Source organism: Spea bombifrons, chromosome 10 (genome assembly GCF_027358695.1).
Source record: "Spea bombifrons isolate aSpeBom1 chromosome 10, aSpeBom1.2.pri, whole genome shotgun sequence".
In the NCBI taxonomy this organism is placed as follows: Eukaryota; Metazoa; Chordata; class Amphibia; order Anura; family Pelobatidae; genus Spea; species Spea bombifrons.
In genome coordinates, this window is record NC_071096.1 from 33,462,407 (window position 1) to 33,481,169 (window position 18,763).

The following is an 18,763-nucleotide window of genomic DNA, read 5'->3' on the forward strand; positions in this document are numbered from 1 at the left end:
TCATGACTTTGCTGTTGGAGTACATGTTTTGAAAGTGGATTGTTACTTTGTGCCTCCCTAAATATAAGTTACTTGTTTTAGAATTGGTGAACACATTGGTGTTGAGTGATGTGTGCCTATGTTTTGTATGTTGACATATTTTGTTAAAAAACAAAACAAAACATAAAGCCACTTAACAGTTAAAAATAAAAAACAACCATAATGCAAAAAGCATAGTAATCCTAGTACTTATATGTATTATAACACATAGTACAATGGCAAATACGCCTGAGAAGCACATTACTTCTACTCAAAATCTCTCAATATAAAACAAAGTCTAAGTATTACAACTAATGCCAAACTTCACATGCCAGACCAAACTAAACAGACAGTTAAGCTGTGTTTGTTCCAGTCTTTGCTTTTTTAACATAAGTCCTGTTCAGGGAAGAGGACTTGCGGTTTCTGTTCATTCCCTAGTCACACCCAGGCTTTAGCATCAACCTACCTTGACCTGCCAAAAAATCAACTTGTCCGTTTGGAATAAACCTGCCAAACTAAGAAAGCCATGACACGTATCACTTAAAGAAGCAGACTTCCCTTACATTAACATTAGTGCCAACAATACATCCATTGCTCTCCAACTAGAGCACTAGACTCCAACAGGGGCCTTGATGCCATTGCAATCTAAATATATAGACATTTATATGTAGTTGGTCCCCCTTTACAGCTATAACAGCTTCCACTCTTCTGAGAAGGTTTTCCACAAGATTTTGGAGTGTTTTTGTGAAAATGTTTGCCCATTCATCCAGTAGAGCGTTTGTGAGGCGCTGATATTGGATGAGGTCGCAATTTCCCTTCCAGTTCATCCCAAAGGTGTTTGATGGTGCTGAGGTCAGGGCTCTGTGCGGTCAGTCAAGTTCTTCCACACCAAACTCATCCAACCATGTCTTTATGGATCTTGCTTTATGCGCTGGGACGCAGTCATGCTGGAATAGAAAAGGACCTGTCCAAACTGTTCTCACAAAGTTGGTAGCATTGTCCAAAATGCTGACGGGGATATACCAAGACATTTTGGGGAAGACTCTTTTCTATTCCAGCATGACTGTGCCCGAGTGCACAGAGCAGGGTTCATAAAGACATGGTTGGATGAGTTTGGTGTGGAAGAATTTGACTGAAAGCAGAGAGACCTTACCTCAACCCCATCAAACACCTTTGGGATGAACTGGAACTGAGATTCCAAGCCAGCCCTCCTTATCCAAAACCGGGGCATGACCTCACAAACGCTCTACTGAAAAAATTCCCACAGAAACTCTCCGAAATCTTGTGAAAAGCCTTCCCAGAAGAGTGGAAGCTGTTATAGCTGCAAAGGGGAACAACTTCATATTAATGTCTATGTATTTAGAATGCAATGGCATAATAAGTCCCTGTTGGTGTAGTGGTCAGGTGTCCCAATACTTTTGTCCATATAGTGTATGTATATCACATGTCAGTGCTCCTTGAATAGTTAAGTCTTTGAACAGGAGATGGTCTTAGGACTCACCTGCTTCATTAAGCCTGAGAACCACTTGTACCCCTTATCAGGCCTTCACAATAAGAAATGATGAAAGTTTTAGAAACCCCCAAAACAGCCCAAATCTGCAATTTAAAACAATCAAAAACATCCACTGACACAGTGATTCTTCTAAATGACCAAAAACATTTATTTCGTAATCATAACATTTTTACATAACTACCCTTTTCATGGTTTCACATGGCTGCCTTTTTTTTTTCCTTTCTTCACATTGCCTCAGATCTTTACTTTTTGGTGTTTTGTTTCTGTAAAACAAGCAGCATTCAGCTTGGAAAGTTATGATTTAACGGATGGCTCAACTATGTCTATTGGCACACAGCACCATCAGCTCTTCTGCACATGCACACATATTCCCAGTAGACATGCGCTATATAAAAGAATAAAATAAGAATATGCAATTTAAAGATACATACAATGAGGCACAAATGGATGGCACTGTTCCTTATTTACAAGTTCATTATCCAATCCAAAAGTGATTCAAATGTGAGTTGAATGTACATGAGACCTCGATAAGAAGATGCAGCTCATCAGGTGGCCATAATGGTCCTGGTGAAATGAACTGGAGGCCCTATCTGACCAACAGAACCCCTTTCATACACATGACAGGGCAGTTTTTGAGTCTTTCTGCAATATGTCCAAGGTTATGGAATCTCTGTATATCCTACCTCTGTTTCTGATACTGATAATGGAACCCAAGCATGTCAGGTTTCCAAACCTAAACATATATTCACAGTGTAGTGAAGTGTTATACTTTTTTATTATTTAGCTTCCATGACCCAAGACACTGAGTGGCATGTGAAATATATATTTTAATGATGCCTGATATATATATATATAGATATAGATAGATATATCTATATCTATCTATCTATATATATATATATATATATACTTGGAGCTTGTGCGAACATAATCTCTGTGACATTTACTATTGGGCCATCCTTCCGGCATATTACATAAGCTGCTTTTATTATTAATTCTATTATTCCTGGCACATTTCATTTAAAAAAAAAAATAATTGCATGGGAGCTGTCACGTTAATAAAACCATAATTATACCCCACACAGCAGGCATTTGTCGTGAGAATGCTGTTTAATAGCATGCCAGGGCAAACCTGAACCAAACAGAGGGGTTCAGCTCTCTAACACACAAGTTTCATGAAAAGGAGAAACATACAGAAAAAGGTCTTCACGTGTGCTTATAAACTATAAAAACTCTTGGCTAAATCATTGCTGCTGGTACGTCTTTATATCAAAACGCGTGTTGTTTTGTCACAGAAAAGACACCAAATTAGTTGTGATTCTGGTATTATAGGCAGCAGGGTTTGGCTTGTATTAAATATCCAAATTGTGTAGGTAGCTTAAGGCATCCATATGATAATCACTTGTTAGGGGAAATGTCTCTCAAAACACCAAAGTTCAAGGTCTAGATACTTGAACCTCTAGAAGATACTGCAACGAGTCTTGGCAAAGGTCTACATGTTTTGACTTAAATTGTTCTGTGTAATGTCATATGAACTTAGTGTGTTAGAGTCTATGTCCCCAAGTCAAAATAGCAGCATTGTTGGACGCGCAAGAGAAGAAGAGAGGATGTGGCACCAGCGTTCACGGTGTCTCCCCAAAACTATAGCTTCTCAGTAGCTATCCTTTTGATGAATATATTGGCATGAATATACAGGTAAAACTAAATCTAACTAGCCAGGGTAAGGGGCTCCAGACAAAGCTACCTGTTCCGATAGTCTCAGTCCACAGGATTGAGGAACACTGGCCAATGCCGATCTCTGCCTACGTTCCACGACTATTGCACATCTGCCACTCTTATTCCATAGAGCGCTAGACAAGTTGTCGTCGTGTAATGAATAATGTGAGCACCGGTATATCTTGCCCATTTGCTTAGCTGGAAAAAAAAAAAATCTGTGGATGCGTCTTGTTAGAGCTGAACGTTTTGAGAACTGGAGTATGACGGCAAACCATTGAAAAACCAATGCGTTCATTTAAGCGTTACATGTAATGGAACTTGTAAAACATCAGATTTTAGAATCGCCGAGCCCATTAGATAGATTTTTAATGAATATCCTCAAATATGTGTCAACTCGCGGAGACAGTTTTTTTTACGTAATTGGTATATTGCTTGCTCTACCGATTCAAGGGAGGCAAATCAGGTCACTTCCCAAAGGGATATAAGAGAAAACTATATTTAAAACCAAAGTGTCTTCTATATGAAAGGGCATTTGGCCAAATGCTTCCAAGTCCTGGTAAAAATACAAAATACTACAGCAAAAAGATTAAGCCGCTGTGAACAGGAAAGGAGACAAGACAGGTAGGCATATTATTGAGTTCACGTGCCTGAAAACAGGTATGTGACTTGTATGGAAAAAATGCAAAATGCAGACTTTTCTTCTTTAGACCACAGCGTGGAATTTCACTTAAAGGGACTCATTAAGGGTTTTAGTCAAGGATTTTTTTTTAAAAAAAAAATATTTTTCTAGAAGCGTTTCTTCCCTGTAGCTGCAGAATCAGTATACGCACGCGACGCCCTGACATACGTTAGTAGGGTGTGAGTCCGCTGCTCAAGACCAGCCCAAGGGAACATATGTCAAAAATTACAAACATCTCTACGTTCACAAACGTATATATGGGCTCAAAATGTTTGCATTTGCTTGCAGTCTGGCGAGTATTTTTCTGCATTTTTTAATGAGTAATTGAATTTCTAAATCTTAAAAAAAACAAAATTGTCTATGCAAAATTATATGTTTGTGTGTGTATATATATATATATATATATATATATAATGTGTGAAAGTGATGTAAAATATTATTTCATATTGCGTAAGCTATTAGTATAAAGTTGCTGTTTTTCCCATAATCAAGTTATTTCATTTTATTGCGTTTGCTGCTCTTATCTATTCCGACCTCTTTGGGAAATCTCTTAAGGCTGTCGCAATAGCTGCTGTCTTTTTTATTTTGTAAAAGCAAATGCATAGCCCTACCATAAAAAGGCAGCATATAGCATATAGACCTTTAGAGTCAGAGGGGGAAAAAAGGAAGTAAAATATAACAAAATAGTGTCTTGAGTTCAACTGTTCACTAACCAAAGCAATTAAAATAGAGATAATAGGTTTAGATAAATGATGACATTTTCCGTTCTTGTTTAGCTTATTGAGCTTTGATCATAAGTTGTATAATGCCCCTTAGCCTTGCCATAATTGCACCACATATATGGGCATGCCTGGGGTATTGTAGGCATGGGCAGTTAGGCAACTGGGGCATTTTTGCCTCTATCAACATAATCACATTTAAATATATATTAATGGCAGCCACTTGTCACCCTCCATAGGGTATATTGGCCAGTTGGGGAGATCAAAGATTGCTTCTTAAGTTTATAAAAATCAAGTTGTTTGAATTGAGTCATCATTAAAGCTCTAGCAACATCTTAAAAGGATTCAGGCGCTTATATTTGCATAATATGTTTACATTTCATAACATCATTACCAAGAAGTACAAGATAATTTTCTTCATGTCCATTTACATGAATGTTACTGCTTCTTGGAATTCTCGCAGAGAATATAGATTTTTCAATAGCTTACTTAATCTCCTTAAGCAACCATGACATACACTATATGGACAAAAGTATTGGGACACCTGTCACACACAGACATTAATATGTAGTTGGTTCCCCTTTGCAGCTATAACAGCTTCCACTCTTCTGGGAATGCTTTCCACAACATTTGGGGAGTTTCTGTGGGGATTGTCACCCATTCATCCAGTAGAGCGTTTGGGAGGTCAGGTACTGATGTTGGACAAGAAGGCCTGGCTCACAATCTCTGTTCCAGTTGGTCGACCAGTTGAGGTCAGGGCTCCGTGTGGCCAGTAAAGTTCTTCCACAGCAAACTCATCCAACCATGTCTTGTTGTAAGCATAGCATTGTCCCAAATGCTGAAGGGGACATAAGACATTTTGGACAATGATATGCTTCCAACTTTGTGTGAACAGTTTGGGGAAGGCGCTTTTCTCTTTCGGCATGACTGCGCCCAGGGCACAAAGCAAGGTCCATAAAGACATGGTTGGATGAGTTTGGTGTGGAAGAACTCATGTAAAGGGGGATCAATTACATATTAATGTCTATGTATTTAGAATGCGATGTCATAAAAGTCCCTGTTGGTGTAATGGTCATGTGTCCCAATACTTTTGTATATATAGTGTATCTGTTTTTTATGCATTATTTAAAAAAAAAAAAAAAAAAAAAACCTCTTTGTTCTTCCATTTACTATGTAGTGTGTACTTAGGGAGTTTGCAGGGGAGCTGTACATTTAAACACCTCTAATATCACTATGGAGTTACAGTTATATGACCAAAAAGGGTCCCTTCCATGGTCAATTAGGCACATCAAGCGCGTCTGCCTGCTATCTCTCTGTGACAGCCTTCCATGGCTCTCCAAGGCCAATTACACCTCTATAGAAGTCATTTCACACTATGGTATCTCTGGTTGCTTCATTGCACATAATAAAGTAAAAAGACTAACTAGCACATTATCTATCTGAACACAAAGTTCAAATGTTCAAACAGCGAAAAGCCTCGAAATGTAAACTAGGCGAGTTATCAGTGGTCTGGCTAACAATAAATGTTATCAGCCAGTAGAACCCCATTGCAGTATGAGCAGCGCATGTGTCTTTAACCGGTAACTTGGCGCTATGATATTGGAGAGAAGTGCTGGAGATTGGGGTGGGCAGTATCTGTACACACGCAGCGTGTCAATGACTGTGGGAGGTCATGGTGACTTTTAGACAAATCTCCACCATGAAGTCTGTTAAACCCTTGGCTGGTTAACAGCGACTGTAGCTTCCTGTTCATTAAATGTCAGGTTTATAAATCAGAAAGCCAATGGCTTGTTCTCTGATGTAATCTTTATTCAAGTCCTTAAGCGTTACACGGTGCCTTTTTCTTTCTTTTTGGAGGCATTTTTGTGCTAGTGTCGCAGACAATGGTGTGAACGTCTAATCACCATGCCTAGGAACGTTCCTAAGGATCTGACTCTGAGACTCCTGAAATATTAACCCAAATGGCTCTAATACCGGTCCTCATGGAAACCTTGGCTTGCCATTATTCAAAAGATACATTTAATTGGGTCACCTGCATTCACACATGGGTTTCGGTCATAACATACTGGTAGCAAAAGCACCAACTGGGAGTCTTTATATATAATCACAGCAGTGTAGAAAAGGAACGGTTCGGTTTCAGGCTGTGTGACCCTGGTAATCTGCCCCTTCCCCCTAGACCCTGAGATTGGGGCAAACACCCGAGACTCTGGGTCAAACCCTGAGCCTTCTCAGATATGTTAATCAAGCATAGTGTTTCTTTTAACTTAGTTTATAACATTTGTGATGTGGAACGGTTTATAATAATGTTTGCGTTTCTTCTCTTTGATGTTATAGAAGATATTAGACAATAAAATAGTAGATTAAAGATAAATCAGAAAGACCTGTTTGTAGAATATACTTTTAGATGCAAATAAACAATTGCAAACAACACTGGTCTGCAATGCATTATGCAGATATATTTTTACGGAAAGAAGAATTATACGTTCATTTGACTATACAAAAGAGAATATTTTTATAAACGGCATTAAGCAGTGTCTTTCCTTGAAGATACTTCAGGTACTTTTTCATGCTATTTCTAGAACTATTTCCCCTGCCTTTCCAGTTTTCAAGGTTATTGCAGCTCTGATAAGAGAGCGAGATGCCTTTTTTATAGCCTTTTTTTTAAAAATTAAAAGTAGGCTTTAGCCGGTTCCTGAGCCCCCCAGTGCCTGAACATAATAAATCATAATTACATATATTACAAATGATTTCCAAGTCGATTTATAGATTTCCACGTCTTCATTTAAAATAATCTAAACACTTCTATGAATTATACAAATTAATGGTAATGTAATTCATCTTGGAGAGCTTCCCCGCATTCAATGCAATGGCAGTTTAGGTATCCATTTCATCTCCAGATTATTTAATCATGTATTGACATCATGCCATCCGTAATGTTTGTGCAAGCGATCAATGTTTTTAATCTTGTAGAGATTCTGGTTGCACACATAATGCCGTCTGACATTTGAAACTATAACACTGGTTCTCGGTTTATTTGTGAATATCTCTCCAAAATACTTATGAATTCACAGTCATGTCCGTCTTGTTTTTATCCTAAAAATAAATAACTACCATTAAATCGTGTAGTGAAAGGATGCTCACAGTTAACCAGACATTCCGGATTCTTTTTCAGGGACAGTTCGCAGCTTTAGATCTATTCCCATTGTGCTGGCTGGTAATATTGCAATTTCCAGTAGTGGACAAAAACTGATGTGGACAAAAACAGGCCAATGTGAAGAAAGAAAATGTGGAATCTCTCTGGTAAATACAAACAAGTGGAATGTTGTTTCTGAATGAGTCCCATCAAAAGCAAATCTGCTTGGTACTACGCTGGGACAGGTCAAATACTATCAAAGAACTTTAAACTTTCAAGAGTTTTTTGATACTACTTTATTATTATTATTATGAATTATGTATGATAATTCTTTGGAGATACTTGACTGAAGCAAGGTAATCTTGAAAAAACTGTAATGCAATCCTATTTCAGAAAAAAAAGTCCAGACCCAAGCTAGCAAATATCATAGATCTTTTAATATAGATTCAGTCCAGATGGTCCAGCTCAATCACGGTACAAATGGGTAAACCCAATGTCCAAGCCCAAGTAGAAATACAGCAATTCTCAGGATACAAACATGGCGGTGAGCACAATGCTCTGGCACCTGGCTAGCAGTATATCCAGGTATTCATAGACCCTTGACTGCCATAGCGAGTCACTGGTGCAGAAGCAGGCAGGTATCGTATAACCTATCGAGAGGTAGAGAGACATGCACCACAAAGAGAATATATACATTCTGTTCGGTTCAAACAGTAGAGCGGTTTTCAGTACGGGTCCGACGCCGGGGTAGACCTATCTCAGTAGGGTCTGCTCCTCTGCCTCACCATACAGCACATCCAACTTCTTGTGCCCCACGCCGTCTGATGTATCCTCCTGCATCTTCCGACGGGAGCTGCTCCTTGTTTGCCCCTTCCACACACTACAGTGGCTGGCTGTGGCCACGCCACACAAGACATCCGCAATGAACATCCTGAATGGAGTGACGTCAATCCATTTGAAATTCTGATTTTGGACCTTTTCTCCCCTGCTTTATATAAGCCTCAGAAACTCGGGATACTTGACGCTCTGATGGTCGTCCATATAACATTATAGTATAGCTGAGAAATCTACCTGGTTGGAATACCACCGTTACACAGCAGAATGCCACACAAAACATCAGCGCCCAGTAATTTGTCCAGGGAAGATGTCCCTAATAACCCACAAATGCTTAGAAGTTGATCTGCACGCTCCTGCGTGAAATCTGATGACAAGAGGCTAATATGAGAGTTCATGACATAATAATCCCTATGGACTTGCAGCATATTTTTATATTACAGGTTGCTGGAGTTAATTGAGTTTGTTGTGTATTGATAAGACCTAACAGACGTCTGGAATAGTGCCTTCTTCCACCACAGCTGTTTCAATAGGTCTTGAATGGACGCCGTGATAGAGGAGATAAGAACTGCCTAAACATTGCCTAAACATACGTTAAGTATTGTATTCTGCTCTCTTTTATTTACACTAAACACTTTAAATAACTTATTATACATAATTATTAATAGCCCCGTTGCTCTTTTTTTTTTTATCTGTCTGCAATCTGGTACTTGGGTTATGTATAAATCCCAATAACCCGCCAATTATTTTCTTTAAAATTAATGGTGGGCTCTCTTGGAGTTTTAGTTCGCCATAAACGACCTAGGGTTTGGGGATTATGCTAGAAGTTTGTCTTGTGTGTAATGTTGCCACGCATAACTCTGTTTGTGTTATAGTTTATAACTATGTTATGTAAAACTTACGCTTCTCTTATCGTCTGCAATTATAGGCATGTTTTTAAAGGTCACTGTGACCTTCTGAAACACAAAGAGGACCTTTTATCGTAATGTCGGGAAAACGTGATTCTGCCATTGTACGTGAAGTAGAATCAGTCGACCCTGTATTGTTAAAGTGATATTTACAGAAGGGGTGGACAATGTTTGATTTTGGGAGTGGTAGGTGACAGACGTTACTGTACAGTCCCCAATTCTGTCCAATGGAAGAGTGGAAACAGCCTCATTGCAAGAATGTGGTTTTCATCCCAAAACATTTCTTCTCTGTTTTCTGGGCCATGCCACTTCTTTAATCTCAGGACCTATGTCCATATGTATCTCCTACATAGCTGCGCTGTCAGCCATGTTCTTAGCGATCTCCAAAATTACTTTTCCATAGCTGCCCAGGGAAGGCCATTTCCTGATGGAAATTTGGCAAGTTTAAGAGTACATGCAAGACTTCCGTTAAAGACAGATGTCCTCATTTACTCTTAAACGCGAGGCTCTGTCTAGTTGGAAGAGAAGCTGCTGATAGGCCTGTGACCCATTTGGCATCTTCTCTAAAACATATATTAAAGTTAATAATAAATCTGATCTCTGACTTTAGGTGGCGGTCGGGTCTATGGAACAGGTATAAAAGATGATGTGGCTGGAATGCTGGAAATAACCCTGACCCCTATATTTCGTTTGTTTAGCGGTATTGTGAAATTTAACCCCTTTCTTGTGTAGGCGCAAACTACCCAATATCTACACAGCAAACACAAGCCCTGGATATTTTTTTTAACCCCTTAATGACAAAGCCCGTACAATATACAGGCTCAAAATGCATTGTTTTCAATGGGTTTAGGGGACCACCCAAGGGGTTAAGAAGGTGCATTTAAGATTTTTTTTTTTAGGGAAACAATATTATTTTATTTTTGTATATTTACCATTATATGCGCGATGTGCCCTAAACTATTTTATAGCTTAGCTTGTCCTGAAAATATATGTAGGTTTTACCCTAAAGTATAAGTTATTTCTAAGGTTGTCACCTAAATGTAACTATAGGAAAAAATGGTGAAAATTGGCCCAGACTCCTATGGGGGAAAACATGTTCTGAACTCAGGCACTGAAAAGGTTAATTTTAATGGGACAGACAAACTCCTAGTTTCTGCTTTCATGTTCTTGTTTCGTGGCTTCTGTTTTTAGCTATGATCTGCTGGCCGTTCTCCTCCGGTTAGATATGAGAAACGTGGGAAAATCATGGTGGCGAGCGAGCGTGCGCGTACACACGCTAATGCCTGCATGTACATGGTGATATGGTGCCCCCTGGTGGCAAACTTACTAATGAGATAATTAAGAAAAAAAAGCACCCTCTGTCCCCAATGTTTGCCTGTTTCTCATGCCCGATTAGGAGATGTTTGCAAGGAGCAAGAGATTTGTGCGTCTGCGGAGTGTAACATTGCTCCACTCAGAGGGCATGCAAAGCGTGAAAAGCAGAAATGTCCCACGCAAAATGATAAATCGGTGGAAGTAAAAGCTCTCGAGGCCAAGGGGCCCCCCCTTAAATAGCTTAAAGGATAGGTTAAAGAGGAGAACAGCGAAACGTTCTGTTCCATCTCAATTTCTTATCAAGTTATGATCATGCCAAATGCATTTTTCTCCAAAAATACCAGGATGTTAATGTTTATCGATGGTTTTATACACTGTATAGTTTGATATATATACCAGTTGTAGCTCTTGCACCTTTTCTTTGCTGTCCATATGTGTCCTCTGTTGCGTTGCCTACTTAGTATTTTTATATGTGTTATTACATAATGTCTTTGCTTTGAGCGGAGCTGTATCCTCTGAACACATCATATTCAATGCAGAGAACTCTGTTCACACTTTACGTCTCTGTTTTATCACTTTCAGGAATGGCAGCCTACGGCTCTTCGTCTGCCGTGGACTCCAACGCCCGCTGGGCCGCCCATTGGAAAGATATTACTGAAATTCCAAATGCTGGAAGTAAGGCACGGTATTGTGCAACTCAATTGCAGTCACTCTCATTGTTCGTTCTGGGTGTGGGAGAATCTGTGGGCTGTACTTTGGCTTGTAGAAGAAACTGGAAGGTGTGTTCGCTGTTTGAAAGAGAAGGAATCAGCTGTCATGGAGTTCAGCCAAGTACTGCTGCTTTCCCTGGCCCTGTTGGGCTTCCTGTGGTGGAAGATATCTCGACCAAAGTCTTTCCCTCCGGGTCCACTGGCGCTGCCCATCATTGGCAACTTGTTGCAGATTAATTTCTCCAATCCCCTAAAGGATATAAAGGAGGTGAGAGGTCTCTGGGGTTGTGCGCAATGCATCGTATGTGTTAGTCCAGGACAGACGTTTGAAATTGGTTATATATATATATATATATTCTGCCAAGGTTCATAGAAGCTGTATTTTGTCTTAAAGATGATTCCATGGAAGTGTAAATAAACACAGTCGACAGAATAGTTTGACAACAGCCAGAGAGTTAAGTGTTGCTATTCCTTAACAAGTATTGAGACATTGGAGTGGGCCGGGGAAACGTCTCTAATGAGGGGACATAAGTGCAAGAGGGGCAAACAGCACATGCTTTTACATGACTGAATGTACATGGTGTCAATGAGGTTTTAATATCCATTATTTGCCAACTGATAGGTAATCCTGCATTGTCACTTAGGTGTGCATGCACAAGTATTTGTGAATACACTACCGTCGTTCTATGATGTAAAGTGTTCTTTGGCCCCTTTGTATCCCAGCAATGCGTGCTGTGTACTGACCTTGTCCTCTGCACTGTACGCCTGACTGCAATGACTGATTTTTTCCTGTTGGAGCCAGTTGCATGGGGCGGTACATGTAGTCATGGTGTACCGGTAACACTGATTGTGTTACTTCCACACAATGCAATCAGTTACATCAGTGCTAGAAATAGAATGTGGTGGTCACATGGTTAAAAATCACATGTGCTCTTACAAAGCTTATCCTAAGATATCACTGTACACGCACACGCTAATAAAAGGCTAATATAAGGCTTCTCTTTTTGTTTTTAGTTCTCCAAGGTGTATGGTCCAGTGTACAGTCTACAACTGGGTTTTGTACCAGCTGTGGTGGTTCGAGGTATCAAGGATTTGAAAGAAGTTTTGGTTACCAGGGGTAACGAGTTTGCAGACCGACCTCAGAACAGACTTACTAAGCTCCTCTCTGGTACACGAGGTAAGCCCCATACACTCCTTGTGGCCTAACTCTGGATGTCATTTCTATATTATATAAAATGCATCGATCAGCCATACCATTATGACCACCTGCCTAATATTGTGTAGGTCCCCCTTTTGCCCCCCCCAAAACAACCCCGACCCATCGAGGCATGGACCCTACTAGACCTCTGAAGATGTGCTGTGGTATCTGGCACCAAGACTGCTGTGTATGAGATACATATGGACATAGGTCCTGAGATTAAAGAAGTGGCATGGCCCAGAAAACAGAAAAAAAATGTTTTGGGATGAAAACAGCAGATCCTTTAACTGTAAGTTGCGAGGCGCGGCCTCCATGGATGTATCCTGGTGCCATGTGATGTCAAAGAAAACATGATTCACAGACCAGGCCACATTCTTCCATTGCTCCGTGGTCCAGTTCTTATGCTCACGTGCCCATTGTAGGAGCTTTCGGCAGTTGAGGGTTCAGCATGGGCGTCCTGACTGGTCTGAGGCTACGGAGCCCCATACACAACAAACTGTGATGCACGGAGTGTTCTGACACCTTTCTATCAGAACCAGCATTAACATTTTCAGCAATTTGAGTTAAAGTAACTCGCCCGTTGAATTTGACCACACAGGCCAGCCTTCGTCCCCCACGTGCATCAATGAGCCTTGGCCGCCCGTGACCCTATCGCCCGTTTACTGCCTTTCCTTCCTTGAACCACTTGAACCACTTTGAAGCCAATGTTCGCTTGCCTAATGTATCCCACCCACTGACAGGTGCCATGATAACAAGATGGTCGGTGTTATTCCCTTCACCTGTCATTGGTCATAATGTTACGGATGATCGGTATATATTTGTTTTGAGGATCCTTTGACACAAGAGGGGTGACACCTCCCCATTCCAGGGAGGCACACATTTCAGATATATCAGTAAAGGAACCAACTTCAAGTCTTACTCCTTAATAAGTGTGATGACTCCTGGCCAGCCGTTGCTTGGTTCAAGGCTGTCTCTTACCAACATGATGCTAACAAGACCTCATTTTGGTACACTGTGCGTCATCTTTTTGGGGCATTGTTGTTTAATAATCTTTGTGATAAGGATGTTGTTAAACATCACCACTTCAACCTCTGGTGCCAATCCAGGTTTAATTGCTTCCCCTTATGGTCGTGGTTGGAAGGAGCACAGACGTTTCACTCTGTCCACACTAAGGAACTTTGGCCTGGGCAAAAATTCCATGGAAGAGAGGATTTCCGAGGAGAGTGTGCATTTAATCCAGTATATGAAACAGAACAAAGGTAACGGCGTACATCAATTGCTGCTTAATCTTTCAGCATCATGTGGTGGACAAGATGCTGAAAGATCTGATGCTCATATCTGATATTTTCAACAGCTTAGTCCACTATAACTTTACTTAATGATTTTATTGTAATGGTTAATCCAATCCTTAGTTTTCCAATCAGTAGTAGTTGTGGCACCCCATTTGCTTTCAAGAATTCCTTTTGATTGGGCTGCTGTTGCTTCATGTGAGGAGAGAGCCTTGTTCGTGGCCTGTTCTTACTTGTTGAGGTTGAGTGATCCCCTTTCAGTGATATACCTGGCCTGTGTTTTTCAGATAACCTGGTCGACCCTCACTTTGTCATCGATAATGCTGTGTCCAACATAATTTGTTCCATTGTCTTTGGGAGACGGTATGATTATGATGATTCTACATTCCGTGACATTCTTAATCTCGTCCATGAAAACATGAAGATGGCTTCTAGCTTTTGGGCACAGGTATGTAAAAGCACCAGCATCAAATGAGTAACATTGCTAAAATGATAAAATATTATTTTTGAGAATAGTTTGTGAGGAAGTTCTGTGCGGTAATTGGGTAAGCGTTCACCTTGTGCCACAGATAACTGGTTGAGCGTGGTCAGCTGATTATAGTGAGTAGATGAGAAGGATGAAGTATCTTTAGGCTGTATAGCAAGATACATTGTTGCACTGAAGGAAGCTAGAACAATGCTATAATACAAAAGATGCTGGTATTTGTTGTCTGCAGAGGATTGTGATGCTTAATCTGTAATATACACCATGCATATAAAATCACATTGGATGAGAAAATATCTTGTTCTTGATCTGTAATTGTATATGTGGGCAGGCATTTTCATTTTTTCCCCCCCAACTTTCAGCTGTATAACGCATTTGGATTTGTCCATTATCTCCCGCTGCCACACCGAAGGATTATCCGAAACGTAGATGTTGTTTTTGGATTTCTTGAAAGGATCTTGGAGGAGCATAAGAGAACCAGGACACCCGGTGTATCCAGAGACTACATAGATTGTTATCTGGAAGAGCTGGACAAGGTGTTGTGATCATGAACAGGTTTACAAAGTGAAACAGTGAATTAAGAAAACAATTCCTAGCAGTGCTTGATGATTTGTGGGAAAAAAATAACTCGACCTACATTTGTGCATTCAGGTGCTATTTAGCACAGTCTGTTTCATGGGGTCTCTTATTTAGGAACAAGAAGTGGAGAACGGCAAGAAGGTGTTTGATCATGAGAATCTGTTTACCTGCGTGTCTGATCTGTTTGTGGCTGGGACAGAGAGCACATCTTCAAGCCTGGAGTGGGGCCTGCTCTACATGATGGCATTTCCAGATATTCAAGGTATGCGTCACTCACAGCATAATAGAGGAGACGCTGGTACAGGATAGGGCGCTGTGTCCCCCATGTAAGTCTCAGAAGAGTTCTTCACTCTCCAACCCCTTCCCCGTCGCATTGAGCCTTTTGCGTTTGAGTGGCCATGGGTCAATCTAGGTTAAGCAAGAGCAATAGAATACACTATGGTCAACATAGGTGTGCCATTTAGAGGGCAATATGTAATGGTTCTCTGATGGTTAATATAGGGAATAGAAAGGGAAAGGCACCAAATTTGACATTGGCGCCACATTCAAAATGGAGTGACTTCACTCTGTACACATTGCTCCACCTTGGCCATCATGTGTGTGGCGCTCCCACTGTAGTCTGAGGTCCCAGGATGAGGATGTCATGGGACACCACCCAGAGGGACTTGCCACGTGGAGCGTTTATAATACTTGTGTTGTCTAATGTACAAAAAATGGCTGGCAACCCCTCTCCCCAGATCCTGTACTGTAAGTCCTTTACACCCCGTGGAAATGAACAGTCTAAAGCGTTCTTAACAAGGTGCGTTCTGGCTGTGTTTCAGAGAAATGTCTAAAGGAAATAGACAAGATTCATGGAGACCGGGGCAGGCTTAATTATGAGGACCGGGTGTACATGCCATACACACAAGCTTTTCTACACGAAGTACAACGTTACAGCTCAATAGTGCCTCTAGGAGTACTTCACGGAACAACAAAAGATGTACAGCTTAATGGTTTCACCATCCCAAAGGTGTGTGTATTACCGCAAACCACAGGGCTATACAGTTGGTAGACTGTTTTGTCAAATGTGTTCTTGTGAAATGTAATTTTCCAAGGTGTGTGTATGTATCCACCCATATATATCACACACAAACATACAATGCGACATTATCAAGGGACCCCAGCACTGTTACAAATCATGAGTTCAGCTCATACTGAGTATTCCATCTGTTATTTAGAAGTTTATACCATAAATCTATTTTCTCCACTTTCGCGTAACATTGCAGTTATTCATCACCCACCAAGTTCTAGTTGACTACTTTTCTGCTTCGATTCGTCTCAACTAAGGCTCCCTATGTCATCAAGAATTAGATGTAAAGTCCGTATGCTAACATACAGAGACGTGCATGGTACTTCTGCCCCAAACATTACTTTTTTTTAGTTAGCAGGCTCTTTGTTTATGATAAATCGTTACCTGTCTTGCTCCAGGGAACCACCATTATCACAGATCTCTCTTCACTTCACTTTGATGAGACTTACTGGAAGTATCCAAACGAGTTTAATCCAGAGAACTTCCTGAGCGAGGATGGGGAGCTACTGAAACAAGAATCCTTCTTACCCTTCTCTGCAGGTATGTGCCTCTGTCACACGTGTTCTATTTTTATGTGTTATAACTTATGATATACAGCATACGTGTCCTAAGCAGACAAAAAGGCTGCACCAAAGTTCAAGTAGGACACTGGTGGTATTGGGTATCGCACATGTGCAGGTTCCAGCCAGTCCACAAATACAGACGGATGAGAAAGCGTGACATAAGGACCTTTTTGTTGGCATCATGTCGACCAAACCGAAACGGTCAATGACTAAAGGCATGTTCTATACAGCAAAATGATAAAGTGAAACGGAGGGAGATAAAGGGGGTAGATAGGGGGGGGCATTTTAAAATTCACCACAGGTGCCATTTTGTCTTGGGCCGGCCCTGATCACAGTAGGTTAATAGGCCTCTGGCAAAAAAAGAAAAAGATAGTTATTTTTTTTTTAGGTGCGATATTTATCTTGCCATTTCAGTTTCTTGGACGCATATCAGTATGTGTATGAAAAGGTCTCCAAGTTACCTGGTGGACATAATAGAGCATCTAGGAGCATTACTGCTCAGGTGACACCCAGATTTTGATTTTGTTTTAAACAAATCTGATGTGGAAACAGCTAGTAAGAATGTGTCTCATGCACCTGCGCTGGCGTAAAACCTGAAAGGTTTTGTATTGTGTGTTTTGGACAGTAAACAAGTAATAATATTGTTTCTATACCGCTAATAAGATTGATGCAGGTTGAAATATACCGCTGTAAGTTAAACACGAATCCAAAGTCGTGTATTACCATACCATATCACCCAATTTGTAACATCAAGACTGAATCGTAACAAGTTGGAATGATCATTATATGTATTGCAAACAGACGTATAGATTACTTACCCCGATATATAGCAGCGAGGGGAGAGTAACCATTGTAACATTTGTGTTTCAAGGTAAGTGGAATCAAAACAAAACACAGAGAAAGCAGCAGAATGTTCTTTATGAAGGCTCTGCTTCACCCAACCGGCTCAATGTAATAATGGAGCATTCCCTACACCGTCCAACACCCAGACCCTTACTAGAGGAATTGTTGGATCCAGGTGTTTTTTTTTCTTTTTCTGGAAATGGTGACACAAACGCAGGCAACGATAGGTTCTTTCCCAGAAATATTATTTTATCGAATAATTTGACCTCATTCACATTTTCTGGATGGGATCACTTGGTATGTGATGCACAAGCAGGGGTTTACATAGAAACTAAAAAAAAAACACCTGAAGAAAAAACGACTTAACACAATAGAGTTACAAATAACTTTGTGTGTAGTTAAAGGTGCTGTTCCACTTAGACACTTTGCCCAGAACTCTCCTGTTAAAGCTGACTCTGTTTTTCCTCAGGCCCACGAAGCTGCCTTGGAGAAAATCTCGCTCGCATGGAAATTTTCCTCTTTTTTACGGCTCTGCTCACTCACTTTGAAGTCCACTGGCCAGACCCCAAATCTACTCCTGACCTCACGCCGGTGTTTGGCATCTCACAGGCCCCTAAACGCTATAAGATGCGCCTGGTGCCACGCAGATGATCCGTATGTTGTAACTGGGCAGTGGATAATGATTATGACCTCGAACAATGAGTGAAGGGGGCTCTACTTAGGGGGTACCCCATTTCTTAAGGACACTTTACAGCAATTGAAGAAGTAAAGTCTGTGTATAACTCACAAGAAATAAAAATGTAAAAACCTAACTTTTATTAAAAGCAATGTGAAAAATACAGATGTGATGTATTTGCTTTGAAGTGTATAATGTTGTTGTCGCTATTTGTAATTTTTTAGAGTGGGTGCAAATGAGTATATGTGGAGCAGTCAGGCATCATATATTCCTGGGGCGGAATAATGTGTAACTATCTGGTGGCGTATAGGTTAGAAGAAGTATCTTCGATACAGGAGGTTGCTTGGTCAATCCCATGATGATGTCTTTGTATAATGTTATAGTCTCTATTTTTAAAGCGGCTGCATGTACGTAGAGGTGGAGCAGTTGAGGATCATATATCCGTGGGGAGGAGGACAATCTGAATCACCGGTGGATTCAAGGTAAGGTGTGGTGCCTCTAAAACAGATGGTTGCTGG

General features: G+C 40.6%; 1 protein-coding gene across 1 annotated transcript; it reads left to right on the forward strand.

Moving 5' to 3' along the window:
* The first annotated feature begins 11,624 nt into the window (after positions 1–11,624).
* On the forward strand, positions 11,625–18,408 carry LOC128467285 (cytochrome P450 2J6-like). The gene is made up of 9 exons (XM_053448869.1): positions 11,625–11,812; positions 12,559–12,721; positions 13,849–14,001; positions 14,319–14,479; positions 14,878–15,051; positions 15,209–15,356; positions 15,916–16,103; positions 16,562–16,703; positions 18,039–18,408. The coding sequence occupies exons 1-9, from the start codon at positions 11,651–11,653 to the stop codon at positions 18,218–18,220; spliced, it is 1,473 nt and encodes a 490-aa protein (XP_053304844.1). The 5' UTR covers positions 11,625–11,650; the 3' UTR covers positions 18,221–18,408.
* The last annotated feature ends 355 nt before the right edge of the window (positions 18,409–18,763 follow it).